Consider the following 26,584-nt stretch of genomic DNA (forward strand, 5'->3'; position numbering starts at 1 on the left):
ACTGAACATCCTCGTGAGTCTCAGTCCTCACCCTCTCATCCATCTCCACACTGTTGTCAGTGTGAGAGACACAGCATGCACACACGCACACGCACACACACACCTCCCAGGGAATACAGCATGAGGTCTTACCTCTTTTACACTTTTCATGAGTTCTCTGCCTCTGCGTCCAGGTTCATCAGCCGTTCTTTCCCCAAAACCCAGAAGCAGTTGCTCAGATTGTCTGCCAAGCCTGAGATGCCTTCTTCCACGTGTCTGCCAGGCCAGCTTCCAGTCTTGCTCAACCACTCAAGGGTTCCTCTTCTGAGAAGCCTTCTTTTATTCTGCAAAAATTATACCTAGCACCCCCATATTCCTTATGAGAGTCACATTATAATGATGAATTGCTCATATGTCTGCCCTTCCCACCAGCATATAAATTCTTTGTCTTCTCATCTTGGAATTGCCAGGACCCAGCCATGTGTCTCACATTTAAGAGTTTCCAAAGTATTAGCGGTATGAGGTAATGAGTGAATGAAAACTAGATCCCCTATAAATATGATGTCGAAAACCACCTCTTGATTACTAGGTTGGAGACCACATTATAAAGGAAATTGATAGAACAGGGTTGATAAAGAAAATTTGGTCACATGATTCTACAAACCAAATTGTTTTGTGTTTCCATTTTGTGTTGTAATTAAATATGATTTTATCCACATAGGTATTTCTTTAATAGATATTGCTTGGGAATATTTCCAATTCATTGCATGGGATGGAGGGGGGATGCAGAGAAAGGGCTGGGATGGGAGAGAGGGAGGGGAAAATTTTAGCTTCTTAATAGTCACGTATTATATTAAAATGAAGAAGCAAACCTATTTAAGCAATTACCTTTTTCTTGTGTATTTTCTACTCCTTTGATTTGTAATTAAGGCAATAAATTCATTGTCTCTGCATAAACAAGCCTGGGCTTCTGAAATCAATAGGAAATCTGTCTTTTTTATGGGTTACCTAATGGACCAACTCTATTGAAGTATTATACCAAAATCTTATTAAATTATGCTGGTCAGTGAATCCCAAAATAAAAGCCTGCTTTGGTGACTATGAATACTCTTGTTTTCAGCTGGGCAGAAGATCACGAGCTTACAAAAGAGGTGTCTGGATAGACTGTGGTATTCATGCAAGAGAATGGATTGGTCCTGCCTTTTGCCAGTGGTTTGTGAAAGAAGTAAGTTACACCCTTTACAGAGTGTCCATTTTAGCTAACTGGTGTTTTTATTCTGCTCAAGGAACAAAACTGGGAATATGATGCCGGAAATACTTGATGGAATGATAATAACACCATGATTTTGTGCGTTGCTTTTATGTTTACGAAGACCCCGCGACACCCTGGTTCAGTTCGTCTTCACCTCTGCACTGGGAGGCTGGAATTACCAACCCTCAGAAACTGAGATTCAGGGCGTTTGTGAATTTGTGACAAATTAGGAACCAACCATAGTAGCTGATATAAGGTAGAAGGCTAAAAATCCAATTTATAGTGTTTCAGGGCAGTTTCTCTACATCACTTGTCTTCTCCATCAAACCAGTGTCACGCATCCTATAGCAAGATGAACAAGGGGTTTCATTTGCCCTCCCGCTAGGGATTTGTGATTTAGGCAGCAAAGAACTTCAGCATCTGTGGATTTAATATTCTCTGTTTCAGTACTTTTCAGTGGCTCTAATGGTTGATGACTCATAGTGATTTCTCATTTTCTGAAGGCTGAATTTAAGTCATCAGCCCTCTGAGGCTAGTGTATCAAGTAGGTTCTTATTCCAAGAGTGGGCAAGCTTCATGGACTAACGTCTTATTATGTTTTTATATTTTTCTATTGTCAAGAATGCACTGACTTTCATTTTTAACCTTGAATTCTTAGGTTTTTGTTTTTGTTTTTTAAGACTCCTAAAAGAAAACCAACCACTAGATCTGGTAATAAAAGAGAAGATATCTAAGGAAAGGAAGGTTCTTAGCCAGGGGGAAAAAATGAAAAAAAAACTAAAAATTACTTATAGAAAATGATTAAGGATACAAGATACTTAAATATTTTGCTATGTTTTATGGGAAAATTATGTGACCTAGTGAAGTCTGTGATTTTGAAGACTCTCCTAGTCTTGGAAAAAATGACTCACAAATGTCAATAATGAACTAAATTTGTAAAATCTGCCCCTCTGCCACTACCAAACCCACAAAAGTATCCTTAATTTTATAACGTAATACCAAAATTTTCAAACTATTCCCGCTCAATATATTGAGCAATTCATAGTCCCTTAAAATACCATTTCATCCTGGTAGGACAAAATGCAAAAGCTAACAAATTGTTAATTCTATAACCTTGTATTAAATATCCATTTTTTACATGCAACGTATTGTCTGCTGTCTCAAGTTTCAAAAAAAAGGGAGGGGATAGTTAAGAACAGACATCTATTTATTAGACTATGGGCCTGTGTACTATTATAGAATATAAGAATGTATCTCCCAAACATTTTCTTCACCCCCATGTGTGGAACTTTTAATTTTTTTATGGCTGCACCCATGGAAGTTCCCAACCCAGGGATTGAATCTGAGTTACAGCTGCAGCAAAGCTGGGTCTCTTAACCTACTGCAGAGGGCCGGGGACTGAACTCCCAGGAGCAACTTCTTTATAATTCCTAAACTTACTTTTTATTTATTTTATTTATTTATTTGCTTTTTAGGGCTGCACCTGCGACATATGGAGGTTCCGAGGCCAGGGTTGAAGCAGAGCTGCAGCTGCTGGCCTACGCCACAGCAATGCAGAATCTAAGCTGCATCTGTGAACTACCCCTCAGCTCAGAGCAATGCTGGATCCTTAACCTACTGAGCGAGGCCAGGGATTGAAGCCACATCCTCATGGATACTAGTTGGGTTTGCAACCCACTGAGCCAGAACGGGAACTCCCTTCCTAAACTTATTTTATTTGTTCATGTCTCAAAAAAAAGAGACAATTTGTAATGATCTCTCTTCCTGTACCAGTGTCAAGGGCAGAAACTCTATCTTGTTTATTGCCAAATCCCTAGTATCCAGAACAACACCTGGCATTTAATAGAACTTCAAATATTTGTGAATGAATGGGAATGATGAGAATCCAGCAGTTATAACATAGAAAGATTTCTGGGAGATGACTTGCACTTTATCTCATTTTGCAATGCACAATCTGTATGGCTGTCCACGGCAGCCCTAGAACCCAAACTAAATTCCCAAGAGGACGCAGTGTAACCACAGACAAAGAGGCATGTTTGATGATTATCAATTGAGGGTAATTGATTTTGGAGCAAGAAAAAGAAGCATCAGTTAAAAGTAGGCTCCATTTGGAGTTCCCGTGTGGCTCAGCGGTTAACAAATCCGACTGGGAACCATGAGGTTGCGGGTTCAATCCCTGGCCTTGCTCAGTGGGTTAAGGATCCGGCATTGCTGAGAGCTGTGGTGCAAATGCAGCTCGGATCCTGTGTTGCTGTGGCCCTGGTGTAGGCTGGCAGCTACAGCTCCAATTGGATCCCTAGCCTGGGAACTCCATATGCCACGGGAGCAGCCCCAGAAATGGCAAAAGAAAAAAAAAGTAGGCTCCATTCGAAGATGTGGTGAAAGGGGAACCCTCCTGTGCAGTTGGTAGGAATGCAAATTGGTGCAGCTGTTATAGGAAACAGTACGGGGGTTCCTCTGAAAACTAAAAATAGAGTCTCCATATGATCCTGCAATCCCACTCTTAGGCATACATCTGGAGAAAACTCTAATTCAAAAAGATACAGGAGTTCCTACTGTAGCACAGTAGATTAAGGACCCAGCATAGGTCACAGCTGTGGCTCAAATTTGATCCCTGGCCCAGGAAGTTCCATATGCTGTGGGTGTGGCCAAAAAGAAAAAAAAAATGATACATGTACTCTAATGTTTATTAAAGCACTATTTACAATAACCAAGACATGGAAACAACCTAATGTCCATCAACAGAGGAATGGATAAAGAAGATGTGACACATACATATAATGGAATAGTACGTAGCCATAAAAAAAGAATGAATTAATGCTATTTGCAGCAACATGGATGGATCTAAGATTATCATACTAAGTAAAGTAAGTCAGAGATAAACAAATACCATATGATATCACTTATATATGTGGAGTCTAACATATGACATAAATAAACCTATCTGTGAAACAGAAACAGAAGAGATTTGTGCTTGCCAAGGGGGTGATAAGGAGTCATTGGGAGTTTGGGATTAGGAGATGCAAACTATATTATACATAGAAGGGATAAACATCAAGGTCCCACTATGTAGCACAGGGAACTTATATTCAGTATCCTACAATAAATCATAATGGAAAAAAATATTTAAAAATGTGTGTATATATGTATGTATAACTGAATCACTTTACTGTACAGCTGAAATTAACATAGTAAATCAACTATACTTCACTGAGTTTTTTTTTTTTTTTTTAAGAGTAGGCTCCATTTCACCAAAGATGAGTGAGGAAAGACCTCTTCCTCCTACAGCAGGCCATCTTCAAGTATGTAAATGAGCGTAACCATTTCTGGGCTTCTGCTACCCTTTCCATGCCTCTCTCACTCTTGCTGTTTGTGACAGGCACACACCCCTCCACTTCATCACATACATTTCCCATCTGAGTCAGTGTAGCAACCAGAAGTGGAAAAAAGGGGGTCACTCTTCCCACTGTCCTTGTGGAAGCAATAGGGCTGCTGCATGATAGCCATGACAGGACAAGGTCGACATTTACACATCACAGGCTTTGAAGAAATGTACTCATCTTGTCTTGAAGCCCCCGTTCCCATTAATGGTGGTGTTAGGGGCAGAGGAAATGGGGATTTCAAAGATTTAAATATACCTTAAACCAGCCCAGCATGGGAGCATCATCTCTTGTACATTCATTCAGTCCCTTGTTAAATCCTATCTCCCAAAAAAGGCAGGGGCTGGCTGGTCCAAGAGGGGGTCCAGGCAGGGTCCCTTCCCAAGGTCATCTCCACTCCACCACAGAAATCCCAAGACCAGCTCCCAGGCTCTCAAATCCTCTAATGTCCACACGTCCTTTAGGGGGACCAGAGAACCCCTGAGCTCTTTTTCTGCCTCCCAGGAGACCCTAGGAGGCTATGTCAAGCCCTCTCTTGGCTGACACGTGCTACACTGCTGATTGTCTCCTCCTGCATTGACCCCTTGTTGGCATGTGACAAGCATGTGAGGTGATGTCCTCTCAGAAAGACATGTGGTGAACAAGGAGAGATCCTCTTTTCTTGTATTTTTACCCCATTCTGGCAGTGGTTTCTATCATTTCTTGATTTCCCTGGATTTCAAACCCCAGAGAAAAAAATGGTGTGAGAAGCCAAAAGTTTGGCTTCTGCTCTTGCTATCTCTCTCTCGGGGCTTTTCCCCAAATTCAGTAGCTTAAAACAACAAATATTTATTAGTGAGAGTTTCTGTGGGTCAGCAATCCAGGCACATGTTATAAGCACTTAATAAAAGCAATTTATTAGTAGTGGTAGCATCAGCAAGTTGATATTTTAAAATAACCAAAGAGAATCATTTGAAAGAAAATCAAGTGTATGAAAAAAACCTAACACCATCAACCAACAGGATCTAAACTACATTTATGAATCAGCCAATCCAACAAGAGCCAAAGACATATTCTTTTCAAGTACCTACAGAACATATACCAAGATATACCCTATTATGGACCAAAAAATTAAACCTCAACAATGTAAAGGATATGAAATCATACAGACTGTGTTTTCTGACCACAATAAAGTCAAACTAAATACTGATAGTGGAAAGCTAACAGGGAAACCTCCAAACATTTGGGAATTTGCATGCTTCTACATTATCCTTCTGCATTAATCCATGGGTCAAAGATAAAAATCATAAGGGAAATTTATAAAGTACATTGAACTGAATGAAAATGAAACATATCAAAATTTGTAGGACACAGCTAAAACAAGAGGGAAATTAATAGCACTAAATGTGTACATGAGAAATGAGGGAAATTCTCAAAATGATAATCTATGCTTTGACTCAAAAAGCTAGAAAAAGAATAGGAAATAAAGCCAAAACAAGCAGAAGCAAGTAATATGGATAACATCAAAAATCAATGAAAGTGAAAACAGAAAATCATTAGAGAAATTCAGTGAAACAAGGAGCTGGTTCTTAAAAAGATCAGTGAAATTGACAAAGTTCTGGCAAGAGAAACAAAGAAAAAAGAAGATACAAATTACCAATATTGGGAATGAAAAGGGGATAGCACTACAGACCCTGCAGATATCCAAAGGACAATAAGAGAATACTGTGAATCACTCTATACACATAAATTTGACAACTTAGACACAAACCATCCATAATGAAATAGGCAATTTGAATATATCTCTTACTACTAAGGAGGTTGAATTCATAATTTTAAAATTCAAAAAGAAAGAATGAAATCTCCAGGACCAGATGGTTTCACTGAAGAATTCTACCAAATATTTAAAGAAGAATTAAGACCAATTCTACATAATCTCTTTCAGAAAATAGAACATTTTCAATTCATTTTTTTAAAGCTAGTCTTACCCTGATACCCAAATCAGACGAAGACAGTAGAAAAAAAAAAAAAAAAACTGGAAAATGGTTTCAGAGATCCTTAATGAAGTATTACCAGATACAATTTGGCAAACTATAAAAATAATTCTACATCATGGGCAAATGAGGTTTATTTCAGGCATCCAAGCCTGTTTTAATATTTTTTTTCTTCTATTTTTTTGGACTTTGGTAAAATTTATTATTTTATTTAAGTGGTTTACATTTCTTTTCTTTCTTTTTTTTAATATTTTTTTTTATTTTCCCACTGTACAGCAAGGGGGTCAGGTTATCCTTACATGTATACATTACAATTACATTTTTCCCCCACCCTTTCTTCTGTTGCAACATGAGTATCTAGACATAGTTCTCAATGCTATTCAGCAGGACTGTTTTAATATTTGAAATTCAATCAATGTAATCTGCCATATTAACAAGCAAAAAAGGGAAAAAGTCTACATAATCATCTCAACTGATATATAAAAAGACCTTGACAAAAGTTTGACATTCATGATAAAAACTCCCCAAAAAATAGTAATAGAGGGGAACTTCCTCAACTTTAGAAAGAACATCTGCAAAAATCCTAGAGCAAACATTACACTTGTGGTAAATGACCAAATGCTTCCCCCTAAGATCAAGAACAAGGTAAGCATGTCTGCTCTCACTACTCTTAATTAACATGGTGCTGAAAGTTCTAGTCAGGAAAAGAGAAAGTAAAAGACATAGAGGTCAAAAAGGAATAAATAAAATTTTCCTACTCCTAGATGACATGGTTGTCTACCTGGAAAATCCCAAGGAATCTACAGGAAAATAGAAGCAATAAGTAAGTTCAACAAGATCACAGGGCACAAGGTACACTTAACAGAAGTCAACTGTCTTTCTATATACCAGCAATGAACACATGGACACTGAAGTTAAAAATATAATACCATTTATAATTACTCAAAAAATGAAATGCTTAAGAGTAAATCTAACAAAACATACTTGGGATTTACATGCTGAAAATCATAAAACATTAGTAAAAAAAATTAACAAAAGATGGAGAGACATACCATATTCAGGGTTTGGAAAACTTAATATAGAAAAATGTTGGGGTTCCCATGTGACTCAGTGGGTTAAGGACCTGGCATTGTCGCTGCAGTGGCTTGGATGGCTGCAGTGGCACAGGTTTGATCCCTGGAATGTGGGAGCTTCTGCATGCCACAGATGCAGCAAAAATAAAAAATGTCAGTTATCCCCAAATTGATACATAAGTTTAACACAATTTGTATAAGAGTTCCAGCAAGACTTTTGTAGATACAGGTGAACTTATTCAAAGATTTCTATGAAAAAGTAAAGGAAATAGAAGAGTTAAAACTATTTTCTAGAAGAATCATTCTAACCAACTTCAAGACATACTTACAGCCACAGTACTCACACATATATGGTGCTGGTGAACAGAGAGACAAAAGGAACATAATAGAAGACCTAGAAATAGACCTACACAAATATGGCCAACTAATTTTTTTACCAAGATGCAAATGTTAAGTCAATGGAAGAAAGACAGACTTTTCAACAAGTGGTGCTGGAGCAAGTGGACTTCCATAGAGAAGTAAATGAACTTCGATCTAAGACATATTTTTTATACAAAAATTAACTCAAATGGATCACAGACTTAAATATAAAATTATGAAACTTTTAGAAAAAAATAGGAAAGACTGTTGAAGACCTAAAGCTAGGCAGAGTCCTTGGACTTAACACCAAAAGCATACTCCATAAAAGAGTTAATTGGATGTCATCAAATGTAATCAAAATTTAAAACTCTGTTGTGTGAAAGACCCTGGTAAGAGGAGGAAAAACACAAGCAGCAAACTTTGCCACATGTCTGATAAAGGATTCATATTTGGAGTGTATAAACTCAAAACTTGACAATAAAAAAGCAATCCAACTGGAAAGGAGTACACATAAGGCAAAAAAAAAGCACACAAAAAGACATCACTAGGAAAATTCAGATTAAAACCACAATGAGCTATCACTGGATACCTATCAGAATGGCTAAAGTTACACACACACACACACACACACACACACACACGCGCGCACACGGGTGGGCTGGGGACTGAGTCACTGGGGAGGATGCAAACAAAACTGGATCATTCGCACACTGCTGGTGGGAATGTCAAATGATGGAGCTATTCTTGAAAACAGTTAACAGTTTCTTTTAAATCTAGACATGCAACTATCATATAACCCAGTAATTGCACTGTTGGCATTTATCCCAGAGAAATTACAACTTATGTTCGCCCTAAAACCTGTACACGAATGTTTATAGCAGCTTTATTTATAATAGCCAAAAACTGGAAACAATCCAGATATCCTTCAATGGGCAAATGGTTCAACAAACTAGTACACACACACCATAGAAAACTACTCAGCAGACAAAGGAACAAACTGTGGAAACACACGACAATGTGAACAAATCTCCAGAGAATTATGCTAAATTTTTAAAAAAAGATCCCAAATAGATACATGCTGTATGATTTCATTTATATAATGTTCTTGAAGTGATAAAATTAAAGTTGACTCCTGTTACACAATATGGGTTTGAACTTTGATGGTCTGCTTACATGCAGATTTCTTCCAGTAAATATGTACTATAGACATTTTTTTTTTGTCTTTGTCTTTTGTCATTTTAGGGCCACACCCACAGCATCTGGATGTTCCCAGGCTAGGGGTCTAATTGGAGTTGTAGCTGCTGGCCTATACCACAGCCACAGCAACGCCAGATCCGACCTGCATCTGGGATCTACACCACAGCTCAAGGCAACACCGGATCCTTAACCCACTGAGCGATGCCAGGGATCAAACCCGCAACCTCATGGTTCCTAGTTGTATTCATTTCCGCTGCGCCATGACGGGAGCTCCACATACTACAGTCTTTACTAATGATCCTCCGTTGGTTGACTCTAGGGATGTGGAACAGTAGATATGAATGGTCAACTGTAAATTACATATGCACTTCCAGTTGCTTTCAGAGGGTCAGTGACCCAAGCCCCATGTTGTTCAAGGGTCAACTGCATAGAAATGGAGAACAGATTGGGGGCTAAGGAGAGGAAAGGGATGTGGCTCTAGAAGGGCATCATGAGGGGTCCTTGCAGTGATGGAAAAGTTCTGTGTCTCGAATGCATCGGTTCAGTACCCTGATTGTGATGGATACTGTAGTATACAGTGTTCATGCACTTTCCCTCAATGGTAAAAGGAAAGTGGATAAAGGGTAAAAGGATTTCTCATTACCACTGAGGGAAAGTGGATGAAGGGGCAAAGGATTTCTCTGTATTAACTCTTCTAATTCTTGTAAGAATGAATTCCTACAATTACATATTAACAGTATGTAACATGTAACTCCATGTGAATCTACATGTATCTCAAAATTTTATTTTACTTTTTCTTTTGTCATTTTAGGGCCACATCAGCAGCATATGGAAGTTCCCAGGCTAGGGGTCCAATCAGAGCTGCAGCTGCCAGCCTATGCCACAGCCACAGCAATGTAGGATCCGAGCTGCATCTGTGACCTACACCACAGCTCACGGCAACACCGGATCCTTAACGCACTAAGCAAGGCCAGGGATTGAACCTGTGTCCTCGTGGATACCAGTTGGATTCATTACCACTGAGCCACGACGGGAGCTCCTCAAAATTTTAAATGTATCATAAAAATAATAACTCTTAGCCACTATGGAGAACAGTTTGGAGATACCTTAGAAATCTATACATAGAACTTCCATATGACCCCGCAATCCCACTCTTGGGCATCTATCCGGACAAAACTCTACTTAAAAGAGACACGTGCACCTGCATGTTCATTGCAGCACTATTCACAATAGCCAGGACATGGAAACAATCCAAATGTCCATCGACAGATGATTGGATTCGGAAGATGTGGTGTATATATACACAATGGAATACTACTCAGCCATAAAAAGGATGACATAATGCCATTTGCAGCAACATGGATGGAACTAGAGAATCTCATCCTGAGTGAAATGAGCCAGAAAGACAAAGACAAATACCATATGATATCACTTATAACTGGAAGCTAATATCCAGCACAAATGAACATCTCCTCAGAAAAGAAAATCATGGACTTGGAGAAGAGACTTGTGGCTGCCTGATGGGAGGGGGAGGGAGTAGGAGGGATCGGGAGCTTGGGCTTATCAGACACAACTTAGAATAGATGTACAAGGAGATCCTGCTGAATAGCATTGAGAACTATGTCTAGATACTCATGTTGCAACAGAAGAAAGGGTGGGGGAAAAAATGTAATTATAATGTATACATGTAAGGATAACCTGACCCCCTTGCTGTACAGTGGGAAAATAAAAAATTATTAAAAAAAAATAATAACTCTTTCATTCTCTTTGGAACTGGGTCCTCTGTCCTGCCTAGAGAAGCAGAGGCAATTTCATCCCTGTGCTCTCCTCTCTGCTGTGTGATCCTCATCAAGACCCTGACTCCCTACACCATGGAAACCAGGCTGGGCTCTGGCTCCACATGTCCCTCTCCTTCAGCCAGCATGACCAGCCCCTGCCTGCCAGGCCCTGTTTGCCGCTTGCAGGCCGCTGCCCACTCCAATTGAGAGGATGGGCCCATGCCTGAGCTTAGGACAAACAAAGCTTTGAAAACAGAGACCCAGATGCAAACTACCTGGCTTAATTGACTAATGAGATGGACTCAAGAATTTTGTTATTTTGAAAGTGACTCGAATTATTCTCTCAACACATCACTGATAGTTTGTATTCATTATCTCATCATATAACTGCAGGCTGGTAGGCATTTTATTTTTTTGGAATTTTTTAAAAATTTTATTATACTTGACTTACAATGTGCCAATTTCTGCTGTACAGCAAAGTGACCAAGTCATACATATATACACACACACATACATATGTATATGTATATATATATATATATATACACATATTCCCTTTCTTATATTATCCTTCATTGTGGTCTATCCCAAGAGATTAAACATTTTTAAAACACAGAATACATGATAAAATTGTCGGCTTTTCTCTTTCAGATTGACAATTATTTAATTATGTTAAAAATATAGAGCCATCACCTTCGATTTCAACATTTGCCACCTCTCTTTTTCTAATGTTCATATACAAATTTTTATCTCTTGTAAGAAAAGTAAAGAAAACCAATGGAGGTATGCTTGGACTGCACATCTTTCCCTTGTGAAATGCCTGTTTATACCAAGTTAGCAGAACCATTATTAATGTTATATTTATAGTATGATGGGGTTTTCTTTGGGAGAGAGACAACATGGTAGACTCACTATTGAAATGAGTACTGCAAATACCCCTTTGCCATGAAACCAAAATGAGCTTTAAGAAACACCACCTTTTGGTGATGACGTTTTTCTTAAATTTGTCATGGGCCCAGAGGGATGATATAGGCACTAAATTTATCAAAGAAAGAAAACTAGGGAGGAGATTCTGAAAAAGAATGGACGTGTGTATAACTGAATCACTCTGTTATACAGCAGAACTTACCACAACCTTGTAAATCAACTGTATTTTAATAAAAATTTTTTCATTTTTAAAGTTTTTATTGAAGTCTAGCTGATTTAGAAGATTGTAATAACTTCTGCTTTACAACAAAGTGATTCAGTTATACATGTATACACATCCATTCTTTTTCAGATTCTTTTCCCTCATAGATTATCACAGAACATTGGGCAGAGGTCTTTGTGTTATACAGCAGGTCCACACTGGCCAATCTTTCCATACACCACAGTGTGCATATGCCAATCCCATCCCAGTCCATCCCTCCCTCTACCCTCTCCTTCAGTAACTGTTAAGTTTTTCAAAGTCTATGAGTCTTCAGTGAAACTTTTTTAAAAAGAAAAAGGAAGGAAGGAGAGAAAGAAAACTAGAATAGATAAATAATAATAAGAAAACAGGTAAATATACAGAATGTGGAGATTATCTTTCTGCAGAGACTTAAATGTGAGGGTAAATAGAAGACAGGGGACAAAGAAAATAGACAGCAAGTGGAGACTTACGAAAAGGAACACAAAGTAAAAAGAACACAAAGGAACACAAAAGTAGCAGACGTAAAAATTAAATTGCAAAGCAAAGGAAACTACCAAGTTTAAAATAGGTCTGAAAACAGTTTATCAGCTCCTGAAAATATTAAACGGAGAGTTATCATGCAACCCCAACTTTCCACTCTTGTGCATGTAACCAAGAGAGATGAAAGCATATAACCACACAGAAATGTGTACTTGAATGTTCATTTTTCGTAACAGTGGTAGCAATTCAGATGTCCATTAACTAATGGATAAACAAAATGTGGTCTCTCATACAATGGAATATTTTCCAGCTGTAATGAAGTAAATACAAACTTCAACATGGATAAACCTTGAAAATGAGTTAAGTGAAATCAGCCAGACACAAAAGGCTGCATATCATATCATTCCATTTATATGAAATGTCCAGAATAGCCAAATCCATACAAACAGGAAGTAGGTTAAGTAGTTGCCAGAGGATGAGGGGAGAGGCGAATTAGGAGTGAATACTAACAGGTATTCTTTTGGAGGTGATGGAAAAATTCTAGAATTAGATAATGATGATGACTGCACAACCTTATGAATATACTACAAAACCATCAAACTATACACATTTTTCTTTTTAGGGCTGCACCATTGGTGTATGGAAGTTCCCAGGCTAGGCGTCTGATCGGAGCTTCAGCTGCCAGCCTACACCACAGCCAGAGCAACACGGGATCCTTAATGCACTGAGTGAGGCCAGGGATCAAACCCGCATCCTCATGGATACTAGTCAGGTTGGTTACCACTGACCCATGATGGGAACTTGCAAACTGTACAGTTTTAAATGAATTACATTTCAATTTTAAAAGGAGTGAAGTGTTGATACATGCTCTAACATTGATAAACCTTGAAAGCATTGTGCAAACTGAAGGAAGCCAGTCATGAAAGAACACATTTTACACAATTCCAGGCCTATACAACATCCAAAACAGGCTAATTTACAAAGACAGAAAGTAGATTAGTGGTTGTCTATGGCTGGGGAAATGACACAGTTGGGAGTTGATACCTAAAGGATATGAAACTTCTGCTTTGGATGGTGAAAATATTCTAACATTATATAGCAATGATTGCATAACTCTGTTCAGAGTTATACTAAAAACCATTGAGTTGTGCATTTTAAAATGTGTGAATTATATCCCAATAAAGCTGTTATTTTTTAAATCAGTGTTAAATAGCGTTTCTCTAGAAACTATTTATATGAATCCGTCTAACAGTTTCTTGTTGGTCACTACATTTTCAGCATCGTGCACAGTAAGGGTAGCAGGAGGATAAGTCATGGTCCCAGCACTCAAGGAGTCAACATTTCATTCGAGGAGAAACACTTGGGTACAGGAAACAGTCATCAACAACATAAAACAGTGTATCTTTGGATGTTAAATTATTGTGGCTATCACAGCCAAACGAATTCAAGAACCAGAGAGCTCTGTGAGACTCTGGAAGAAGACAAGATTTGGGGAAAATTGTGGGGACGTGAGTCTCATTAGGCCTTGACTGAGGAGTGGGAATTTGATTAGGGGAAGATGATAGTGCCCTAAAAAAAGACAAAAGATTAACATGGAGAACATAGTGTAGCTTAGTGAGTCCAAAGGCTATCATCTGTGTGAATGGATTCTGCTGCATCATGAGACTGACTGAAAAATTGCAGTTAGCCTTGGAAGACAGAGTTTGATCCAATAGAGAAAAATGAGAAAATACTGCTATGTAGTGAAAAGCACCTGTTCTTGTCAAAGAGTTTAAAGATATATGGATGAAAGAGAGGAGCCCAGAGTAGGGGCAACAAACTAGAAGTTTTAAGGGCAAGAACCTCTACATGGGCAGGAAGAGTGGATGTGGGAATGGAAAGTAAAGGAAGAGTATATATAGTTCAAATGAAAAAAGTCACTCCGGAGTTCCCGTCGTGGCGCAGTGGTTAACGAATCCGACTAGGAACGATGAGGTTGCGGGTTCGGTCCCTGCCCTCGCTCAGTGGGTTAACGATCCGGCGTTGCCGTGGCTGTGGGGTAGGTCGCAGACACGGCTCAGATCCTGCATTGCTGTGGCTCTGGCGTAGGCCGGTGGCTACAGCTCCGATTCAACCCCTAGCCTGGGAACCTCCATATGCCACGGGAGCGGCCCAAGAAACAGCAACAACAACAACAAGACAAAAGACAAAAAAAAAAAAAAAAAGTCACTCCTTCATTCATTTATTCATTCAACCCAAAGCTGATAGAGCACTTCTCTTTATGTAAAGGCAGCTTGCTAAGCTCTGTAGCGGTAGGAGAGCTGTACTGTACACGAGTACACAACATTAACCCTTTCCGTAATTTATCTGCTGGGGAGGTGAGACACAAACACAGAAGGCAGCACCAACAAAGGAAGTCTTTAGGAATTGATGATTGCCTTGATGTGGGGATGAAAGTACAGAACAGGTCAAAGATGGCAAGATACCCAAGAGAGTAATGGCATCTGTGAAGTTGTGGGCGTATCAGTCAAAACATTGGCATTGCCGTCAGTCTGAAAGGAAGACCCAACCCCCCACTGCATTAAGCAGGTTAAGTGATTAATTTGTTCAACAAATAATTACTAAATGTCTACCACATACCAGACCATGTACTATGGATGCTGGGGAGGGAGATACAGGACCATCAAAAACTCTGCTGTCATGCATCTTAGTTCTCATGGACCAAAAGAAGTAAATACTCTCTGGTGAGAAGTTAAAGAGACTCCGTAAGCAGCCAAATGAATGAACACCTGACTCAGCGGCTTAATTTGGGCAGTAGATATCCAAGAATAAATTCCAGGGATTGTGCCAAACACAACAGAATTGTTTCCAAATACTTTTCTTGTCTGTATTACTTAACCTGATAAGAAGAGACAGGAAAAGGATAGAAGGTTAGAACAGTTCACTGAAGTTCTGGCACAAGGTTGGGGGTGGGAGGTCATACTGATAGATGGGGTAGACAAGAAATTTTCAGCAGCAGCCTATTTTTACATCTTTTAATTTTTCATCTTATTTTTGAATTGTGGAAAGGCTACTGAATTCTTTGTTGCCAGGGCAGATGGAATAGTATTTGCTTCATTTCTCAGAATCATCTCCCATTAAATGAGGTACCTGGGGCTCTGTTCACTTTCGAGATTTTAAAATTGGCGATCTCTGAGGTTGAGTATCTTAGCCACAGCTGGTGCTGGCTGGCCCAGAGCTATGTACAGCACTTAACTTTTGCCTCCAATAATTCTACACTGCTGGGACAGATTTGACCAGAGTCTTAATTCATAGAATATTTAGAAAGTCATTTAATTTCCAAGTGAGGAGGACATTTCTAAGCATAAAACAAAAGAAGACGTAAAGGACATGATTGATAGCCCTGACATCATAAAATATATCAAAGGAGTAGTCAAGGATAGGGGAAACAGCCCATGACATGCTGCTGTATCAAAAAAAATAAAAACATGGGAGTTCGATCGTGGCTCAGTGGTTAACGAATCCAACTAGGAACCATGAGGTTGTGCGTTCGATCCCTGGCCTCACTCAGCGAGTTAAGGCTCCGGCGTTGCCATGGCTGTGGGGTAGGTCGCAGACATGGCTCAGATCCTGCATTGCTGTGGCGAAGGTGGGTGGCAACAGCTCTGATTAGACCCCTAGCCTGGGAACCTCCATGTGTCGCAAGTGCAGCCCTAGAAAAGGCAAAAATTAATTAATTAAATCAAATAAAAACAAGCATGCCATTATAATTTATATGTTGTAAAATCTATATCTGAGATATATGTACATGAGAAATATACTAGATGCTAAAAGAATTATGGGTGATTTTTACTTCATATTTTTTCAAATTTCCCAAATTTTCTATATTAAAAAGAACTCCAAAGATGATATTTTTAAACAATTTAACCGAGTAAAACTTAATAGTTTCCTGGAGTTCCCATTGTGGCGCAGTGGTTAACGAATATGACTAGGAACTATGAGGTTGCGGGTTCGATCCCTGGCCCTGCTCAGTGGGTTAAGGATTCGGCATTGCCGTGAGCTGTGGGAGCAGGAGTGGCCCTAGAAAAGGAAAAAAAGACAAAAAAAAAAAACCTTAATAGTTTCCTTTTCAAGCTAAAGTCATATATGCTTGAGTCATATATTCCTACCGGTTTTCTCTTTTGTTTTGTCTTTTGTCTTTTCAGGGCCACACCTGCAGCACATGGAAGTTCCCAGGCTAGAGGTCGAATCAGAGCTACAGCTGCTGGTCTACACCACAGCCACAGCAACACAGGATCTGAGCCATATCTGTGACCTATACCACAGCTCAGGGCAACGCCAGATCCTTAACCCACTCACTGAATGAAGCCAGGGGTCGAACCCAAAACCTCATGGTTCCTAGTCGGATTTATTTCAGCTGTGTCAGGATGGGAACTCCCCTACAGGTATTTTTAAATCAGTGATTGAATTCTATTAAACTCAATGGCAGACCAAAGATAAAGTAAGGGTTTGGGAGAAGATGATCCATGGGAAAATTGGGACAGGGATGGTCTGAAATGGAAAGTTCTTCAAGACTTTGAAGAAGTATAATACACAGGGGGATCTAACTTGGTCCTGTTACAGAACAGTAGCACCATGAACACGCGTGCACGCGTGCGCGTACACACACGAGAAGAGAAGAGAAGGAGAGGAGGGGAAGAAATGAAAAAAGAAAAGCAAAAGAAAATGTCCTTAGTTTCTCAGCTATTTCTCTGCTGCTACTCAATGTGAACCCTTACCCTTCCAGGCCCAGCCAATTACCCTGGAAAACCACCTCTGTTACATGCTGCCACCACCTGCCCTATGGGTGGCTTATCCTGATGACAACATCTGGCACATGATTCAGATGTACTGGGTGGTCCTTCAAGTAGCAGAAAATAGGAAGAGGAGACTTTCAGGAAAGTGAGTTATTTTCTAAGAACCAGGGAGGGTAACCAGTAACACCTGGAGACTGGGTTGGGTTGTGTGTCTAGAATGAAGCTCTAGGCTTGGTAGTGTGTCTAGGACAGAGCTTTAGGGAAGACTTAGAGTAGTGGTTTGGGGAGACGTCCTTCACTTCAGAAAGCTTTCTGGAATAGGAAAGCTCTTTTTTCCAGAATCCAAGAGCTTACCCCAAATTACTTCTTTTAGATTATCACCTCTTTCAGTCTCATTATGTCTTGCTGGGACTTAAAGATATATGTAAAAATATAATATAAACCCTCAAATATAGGTGTGAAACTCAAGGCATTGGTTAAGAAATGTATCACTAAAAATAAGATAGAAAAGAGAACTTAAATTGTATATATAAAATATACTAAAATCCAGGGACTTAATAAGAGTCTTTTAAAAAGTCTTAAAAAAGAGAACTTAAATTGTATATATAAAATATACCAAAAGCCAGGACTTAATAAGTAATTGAGAGGGTTATGACGCCCAGACCAAACATCTAATGAGTTCAGTTGAGTAAGCAAATAAGTCTTTGTTCACAATTAAAAAGTTCAAAAAAATGTTCATTATATAAAAATAACCTGCATTTTAAAAATTGTCTGACTTTGTTCACTGCCATCCCAAGTAACTGCAATATTTTGTTTTCTGCCAACCTATTAGTACCTTGAGCTCCCCACGTTCTCCCATCCTGCTCACCCTCCCCAGTCTTCTCTTAATGCTCTGCATCCCCCAACCAACCAGTTCTTTCTCCCTTTTTATTCAATTTATAATGATATCTACAGAGCAGGGCCTGTATTATTGTTTGTTCACTAGAACTGAACTAAAAGCCATTGCATCCATTGTCCTCCACTAGTCAATATTTGAGAATGTTCTGAGCACTGTTGATACAGGCACTATTTAAATAGGCAGCCTCCGGTTTTCCTGCTCAGAAGTGCAGGACTGTAAAAGTGGCCATGCAAACTGAAGCTATAAAAATCTATCTTGATAATTAATGGGGAAAATCATGTTTGTTCTATGACCTTCGTGTATTTTTGTCAAAAGATTAAAAACTCTCTTACTCTGTTATAAATGTATAGGGAAATGACAAAAAAAAAGTGAATCTAATATTTCTTACACTGTAATTTAAAACACTAGAAATATTGATAATGAAATGTCGGAGTTCCCATTGTGGCACAGCAGAAACAAATCCAACTAGGAACCACAAGGTTGTGGGTTTGATCCTTGGTCTCGCTCAGTGGGTTAAGGATCTGGCGTTGCCTTGAGCTGTGGTGTAGGTCACAGGCGTGGCTCGGATCTGGCGTTGCTGTGGCTTTGGTGTAGGCCAGCAGCTGTAGCTCTGATACAAACCCCTAGCCTGGGAACCTCCATATGCCCATGGGTGTGGCCCTAAAATTACAAAATATAAAATAAATAAATAAAAATAAAAGATAATTAAATGTATCCTTCCTTTATTATAAAAACAGCTATCACAGGTAGTTTGGATAGTGCTTAACTTCTCATTATGTAACTTACAACCTAAAGTGAGCATCTTTTTTATGCCTTGGCAAAAATGCCTGTCTCTGCTATTAGTTTGGATCGGCTTCCAGTATTTTTTCCTTTGCGCTTTCAATGTCCAAAAATACCTACAAGAGTTCCTTTTAATGTGGAATGTTGACAGTATCATTTCTTCTGGAACATCTTCTTCCTTTCCATTACAAGCATTTTCCTCATTTATGTTAGTAAGTTTGTCTTCACTACATTCCTCTGGCTGAATATCTAGAGTTGAATGGTGGCAGTGTCCACATTCCTGTGATCAGCTATTCCTTATTTAACTCCATTTACAGTTGATTCAAATTTCCCCTCTGCATTATCTGTGTTATTGCTGCACTTGAAGTTTTTTTGGCCTATTATCTCTTACTATCATCATTTTTTTTAAATGCCACATGGGTTTATCACCGGAGGACAGTGGAGCAACATGGCTACACACTTTGCTGTCTGTGTGTGAACTGAGTAATATATGTACAGTGACCAACCACACAGCCACAGATTTTTATGGAGCCAAGCAAAGCAAGGACAAATTTGTACTTTCTTTTCTGTAGATAAAAAGAGTCTTACATAATAGAATTTTTTTTTGGCCATGCCCATGGGCCAGGGATCAAACCCATGCTGAAGCAGTGACAACCCCAGGTCCTTAACTACTAGGTTACCAGGGAACTCCCATAGTAGGTTTTATTTATTTATTTTTTAGGACCGCACTTTAGCATATGGAAGTTCCCAGGCTAGGGGTCAAATCAGAGCTGCAGCTGCCAGCCTACACCACAACCACAGCAATGGCAAATCCAAGCCACATCTGTGACCTATACCGCAGCTTGCAGCAATGCCAGATCCTTAACCCACTGAGCAAGGCCAGGAATTGAACCCGCATTCTGATGGATATTAGTTGGGTTCTTAACCTGCTGAGCCACAATGGGAGGTCCACAGTAGATTTTAATAATGCCACAAAGTTGCCTGGACTCTACTCTTTGGGCCCTGAGTAAATATAACCAACCACTGTAGGCTATCTCTGTACAAAAGTTCTAGAAATGGGAAGTGGTTTTACTTAGAAAAAAGTAGAATGGACATGCATCTAATGTCTAATGCATCTAATATTCTTCCTGGTGATGCAAAACACTTCAAATATTTATCTCCTTCTCTTATTAGAGAATGTGCATTAATAGATACCATTTTTCAACCATTACCTGCCCTGTTAGATCAATCTCTGGGAGGTTCTAAGTACAAATTAACTAGTTATTTTTATTAAGTATAAAAATAACTAGATTCACATATGATTTTCCAGTTTCCCATCCTTCATTCACAGAGGCTTTTGCTCATGCTGCTTTCAAAAACTAGTGTTTAGTTACCATATTGTATTTAATGAGCTTCTCACAGTGTGATATCAAATATCTTTATAGATTAAGCTCCCTTTTTAAAATTTCCCTGGCAACTCTCTCCTATTCTAATTAAATCTCCTAGTATTGAATTGTAAATACCTCCTTTGTGTTGAGATGCACCCATTTTGGTGCTACAGCTTTTTTCTACCCTTTATAATTTTACTCCGCTCCAGTTCAGGTGAGAACATTCTTCAGCTTGACTGGTAACTGTGCTGTTCCTTTGACCTTGCCCATAACAACTAGTTCCCACAGTGTGCACCTCATTGAATGTGTGCTTATTATTTTTAGGTCTCCTGTAGTAATTCTAGAAGAAAAATGAAAATAACAGAAAATTTTTAAGAGATACCTTTTTAAAAGCCAACAACACTTAAAAAAATAAAAATAAATAAATAAATAAATAAAGCCAACAACACTGATCCAAAATAAATAAAACAGCAACTGCATTCCAGGTTCCTATAGGGCTCTAGGGCTCTAAGAAAGCAACATCCAACCAAATAAATCCAAAAACAGTGAAAAGGAGGGAAACCCTTGGGCCTAACTTTATCATGCCACACAAAGACTTTAGAAATTGCAATATTTTTTATTTGGTGAATTCTGACATAGGACATATATCTATTTATAGGGAAGCCAAAGTAGTCTTGGCAGGTGGTAAATACTAAATAGATTCATTCTTTGCATTTCTTAACCTCAGAAATTGCCTAACCTAATACCAAACATACCGTCTTTCTACCAGAAGATAACACTCAAAAATTTCTCTGATATCTTTTAATTTAAAAGCAAAAGCCACTTCAGCAAAGCAGTTTTAAATAAATTGATGAGGGTGAATGTAGTACCCAAAGACTGCCACACTGAGGCGTGTGGTGCATTGTTTTGTGACTGGCTTTCAGATCCGGACTACTTAAGTCTTCCTCGTAAGCAACAGTAGTAGCCAAGAACTTATACTGGGAAAGCCCAGACGGAACTTGATTAGTAGCCATCTCCTTTTCTGTGTGTATGGGTGGTGGGAATTGATTGCTAAAAAGAGTCCTACATATTAGAAGGAAAGCACACCCCCACGTTCTTTATGGTTATCATTTGCTAGGATAATAGGAAATAGAAAGTCACATGATCATCTTTTTTCTAAAACTCCACCTAAACCATAAAAGAGACATCATCCATGTCCTGCTACTTCAAGCATTCGAGGAGGGAGGCCTCTGAATCGTCCTATTCAGCCCTGAAGAGTCATCACATTGTGATCATTCTCATTTTGTCTGACCAGATGGAGAATGGCTGCGATTCTTAGAGAGTTATAAAAATCACAAATATAGCATGTGTGCAATACAATGACACTATGTTTACTTGTCAGAGGAAGAACATGTTCTGGCAAGTCTCAGAAATTAAATCCATTCCAGAAGAGGATACTAGAGATCAGCTTCCTTATTTAATATATAATTTGGAAATGAAGAACTTTAAAATGAAGCCATGTTAATGGCCTCAATATATGTAAAAAGTGATAAGTCTAAATCGAGTTTTTTTTAACATAATTCAGTGATTAAGACAGCAGACAGGCAAAAATTTTAGTGAGAATATAGATGATAAAAGCAATGCAATTAATAAGCTTATTCTGATAAACACATATAGGATCCATACCCAATAACTAAAGAATGCATATTGTTCTCCAGCACAATTGGAACATCTGCAAAAGTTGATTATATACTAGGCCACAAAGTAAGGTTCAAGAAATACCAAAGACTCTATATCACATAGACCATATTCTCTGGTTGTAATGCAGCTGTTAGAAATTATTTATTTTAAGGGAGTTCCCATTGTCGCTCAACAGTAATAAACCCAACTAGTATCCATGAGCACATTGGTTCCATCCCTGGCCCTGCTCAGTGGGTTAAGGATCTGGCTTTGGCATGAACTGTGGTGTAGGTCGCTGACACAGCCTGGATCCCATGTTGCTGTGGCTATGGCTGTGACATAGCCTGGCAGCTGTAGCTCTGACTGGACCCCTAACCTGGGGACTTCCATATGCCACAGGTGCAGCCCTAAGGAGACAAAAAAAGATTATTTTAAAAATGACTTTAAAAAGAAAACTCATGTATTTTAAAATATAAAAATATTTATAAATAGCTCATGCTTTAAAGAAATCAAGGAAAATTTTTAATATTTACAACTGAATGGAAGTAAATTATATATCAGAATGTATAAAAGATAGTGAATGTACTACTATAGGGGAATTTATAGTTTTAAATAAATATATTAGAAAAGAATGTTTCCACGTTAATAAGCTAAGTTTTCAACTCAAGAAATTAGGAAAAGAGTCAACAAAAGAAGCAATAAAGAGCAAAAACCAAAGAAATAGAAAGCAAAGATATATCTTTCCTATTATATCTTTGTTTTATATTTAATTGATTTCTGCTGCAGGCCTACATGGTTTACTCCCCAAAGAGTGATATAACCCCGATACCAGAGCAAGGCAAGAACAAAATAAGAAAGGAAATTACAGGCCTACCTCACTCAGGAATACAGATGTAAATTCTAGCAACCTGAATCCAGCTAACATATTAGAGTACATATCATAAACAAATGAGCTTATCCCAGGAATGCAAGGATTATGTAATGATAGAAAATTACTTATTAAAACTGATCATAACAATGATATGATTATGTTAGTACATGAAGACAGATTATTTGCTAAAATGCAATATCCCTTAATGACCAAAAAAAAAAAAAAAAACCTAATACAGAACATTGGTAATGTAGTCAACCTTGGTTTCAAAATTAATATGAACAGAGAAGACTCAAAATTAGCCAAGACAATTTTGAGGAAAAACAGCATGAGGAGACCTCCTACCAGACTCCGTAGATTCTATGTCACCACGGTGTGGTTTTGGTGAATGGATGTAAACCAAAGTACATTAGAGCCATTCCACCCTCAGAAGAGACCCTGATACCTGACAGAGGTGGCATACTAACTTGCTGGAATAAAGACAAGCCATATGAATGAGTAAAGTGGTGCAACTGGTCTTCCACAATGGAAAAAGTAATTAATAAATCCCAACTGCACATCATTTAAAAAAACATTTCTAGGAGGTTTAAGGCCTACATTTTAAAAGAAACTTGAAAACAGATTTTTGAAAAAAAAAAATAAAATAGCTTTATGATCTTAAGGCAGAGATGGGTTCTTAAAATGTATACATTTTTAAAAAGTATACATTTAATGGTGATGATACAATTAAAAACTTAACAGCATGACTTGATGAAAATAGGAAGCAATAAACTGAAAAAAGGAAGATGTTCATGTTGAATATGACCAAAGGATGACTATTCATAATATAAGAATAAGGAGTTCCTTTTGTGGCTCAGCAGAAAAGACCCCGACTAGTATCCATGAGGACGTGGGTTTGATCCCTGGCCTTGCTCAGTGGGTTGAGGATCTGGCGTTGCTGTGCCTGTGGTGTAGGCTGGCAGCTGCAGCTCCAATTCAACCTCTAGCCTGGGAACTTCCATATGCTGCAGGTGAGGCCCTAAAAAGCAAAAAAGAAGAAGATGAAGAGGAGAAAGAGGAAGAAGAAGCAGCAGAATTTTTAGCAACATGGATGGACCTAGAAACTATCATGCTAAGTGAAGTCAGCCATACAATGAGACACCAACATCAAATGCTTTCACTGACATGTGGAATCTGAAAAAAGGACAGAAGGAACTTCTTTGCAGAACAGATGCTGACTCACAGACATTGAAAAACTTAGGGTCTCTGGAGGAGACAGTTTGGGGGGTGGGGGGATGTGCTTGGGCTGTGGGATGGAAATCCTGTGAAATCAGATTGTTATGATCATTATACAACTACAGATGTGATAAATTCATTTGAGGAATAAAAAAATGAAAAAAATAAAATAAAATAAAAATTCTAAAAGCTGAAAAAAAAAAGCAGAAGAGGGTTTAACAGCAAAAATAGGCAAAAATATGAGTAAGCAATATATAGAATTACCTATTGTTACATGAAAGCTGTCCAATATAATTTGTAATCAGGGACATGTGAAACAAAACAAAACAGAATTTCATACCCATTGAATTTTTTGTTTTTTTTTTTTTGTTTGTTTTAGTCCTTCTGTCTTTTTAGGGCCGCACCCGAGGCATATGGAGTTCCCAGGCTAGGGGTCTAATTGGAGATGTAGCTGCCCGCCTATGCCACAGCCACAGCAACGGGGGATCCAAGCCGTGTATGCGACCTACACCACAGCTCATGGGAACGCTGGATCCCTAACCCACTGAGCGAGGCCAGAGATCGAACCTGCGTCCTCATGGATGCCAGTCAGGTTCGTTAACCACTGGGCCACGATGGGAATTCTCCCCCACTCCCATTAACTTTTTTTTAATGAAAAGCTACTAAGGTTGTAGAGCAATGAGAACCTACATTCACTGCAGATGAAAATTTACCGATCTAGAGAGAAAATTTCACATTTAGCAAAGTGAAAGGGATGTAAATCTGGGACTCAGCAAACTATTCCTAAATGTCTATCATAAGGAAATTCTCACACGTGTCTAGGAGAAATGTGCAAGAATGTTTGCTGCAATCTTGTGACAATGAAATATCAGAAGCAGCTTAACTGTCCATCCACAAAGTAAGGGATAGATTTTCCTTCCATCTCTTCTCCTGTTCTCTCTAGACTAACATGGAAAGTCTCAGGCCTAACTTTACGGGAAGAACGTTAGGTAACCATACAGCCCTGCCTCTGCCATCCCCAGCAGACTTCTTCACACTCTGGGGAACCTACTCTTATTAGAAGAAAACTAAATTTCAGGATAGGTACAAGTGATCACACACCATGGATTTTCCTCTAGTTTGAGGCATTGGACCGTTAATAGAAAATCAAGCATGTATCAAAGTTCCGCTGAAGACATTTGACCAACAGATGATTGATTCTTAAATAAAGAACAAAAGAGAATTATATTGTTTATCAACTTGTGTTAACCCCTTATTTGTTTAATTGCTTATGTTCTTGAATTTATCCCTATATGTTCATTATTATTTCTAATGCAGTGATTGTTTCTAATAAGGAACTGTATTATGGGATTACTCTCTGTGAACAGAATTTTCACAGTGTAAACACAGAATGGTACTTACGATGGGTTCAGAAATTCTTCTGAACATGATGTGAAAGAAAAATGAAATTTTAACTATTAAATTTTCCAAGGCAGAATATATGTAATTTAAGGTTTTTTTATTTTTTTATTTTATTATTATTATTATTTTGTCTTTTTAGGGCTGCACCACATGGCATATGGAGGTTTCCAGGGTAGGGGTCAAACAGCAGCTACAGCTGCCAGCCTACACCACAGCTCATGGCAACACCAGATCCTTAACCCACTGAGCGAGGCCAGGGATCAAACCTACATCTTCATGGATACTAGGTGGGTTGGTTACCACTGAGCCGCAACAGGAACTCCAAGAATTATTTTATTTTGGGAATTCCTGGTGTGGCTCAGTGGGTTAAGAACCTGACATCATGTCCATGAGGATGCAGTTTTGATTCCTGGCCTCGCTCAGCAGGTTAAGGATCCGGCATTGCCATAAGCTGTGTTGTAGGTCACACATGTGGCTTGGATCTGGCATTGCTGTGGCTGTGGTCCAGGCCAGCAGCTGCAGCTCTGATTTGACCCCCTAAGCTGGAATCTTCCATATACTGCAGGTGTGGCTCTAAAAAGAAAAAAAAAGAAAAAAAGATTTCATTTTTAATTGTTTTTAATATGGTAAAAATTCAAACACTCCAAATGGGTATAAAATGAAAGGGAATACGCCTTCCCATACAGTTTTTCCCAGTCTTCCTCCCCCAAAGCAGCCATTGTTACTTTACAAACAGACAAACATGCATCAAAAATAATTCCTTTAAGAGTTCCCGTCTTGGCTCAGTGGTTAACGAATACAACTAGGAACCATGATGTTACGGGTTCGGTCCCTGGCCTTGCTCAGTGGGTTAAGGATCTGGCATTCCGTGAGCTGTGGTGTAGGTTGCAGACACGGCTCGGATCCCAAGTTGCTGTGGCTCTGGCTTAGGCCGGTGGCTACAGCTACGATTTGACCCCTAGCCTGGGAATCTCC

General features: G+C 38.8%; 1 protein-coding gene and 1 long non-coding RNA gene across 5 annotated transcripts in view; one reads left to right on the top strand and one right to left on the bottom strand.

Annotated features, from left to right (window-relative positions):
• CPA6 (carboxypeptidase A6) overlaps positions 1-26,584 on the top strand; it is a 250,013-nt gene that overhangs the window by 183,185 nt on the left and 40,244 nt on the right. For all 4 annotated transcript variants that reach the window (XM_085022215.1, XM_085022217.1, XM_085022216.1 and 1 more), the window contains one exon: positions 1,100-1,204. In XM_085022215.1, coding sequence (XP_084878341.1) covers positions 1,100-1,204 — 105 coding nt within the window. The remainder of the gene's footprint in view (positions 1-1,099; positions 1,205-26,584) is intronic.
• The window catches only part of LOC110260281 (uncharacterized), a 106,150-nt gene that overhangs the window by 21,441 nt on the left and 58,125 nt on the right, over positions 1-26,584 (bottom strand). The window contains exon 2 of the long non-coding RNA XR_002343273.2: positions 133-338. This is a non-coding gene — a long non-coding RNA (uncharacterized LOC110260281). The remainder of the gene's footprint in view (positions 1-132; positions 339-26,584) is intronic.

This window comes from Sus scrofa, chromosome 4, assembly GCF_054392235.1.
Source record: "Sus scrofa isolate SSC_HxYL_T2T_F1_AM1 chromosome 4, Sscrofa_HxYL_maternal_Yorkshire_Landrace_v2.0, whole genome shotgun sequence".
NCBI classification, from domain to species: domain Eukaryota; kingdom Metazoa; phylum Chordata; class Mammalia; order Artiodactyla; family Suidae; genus Sus; species Sus scrofa.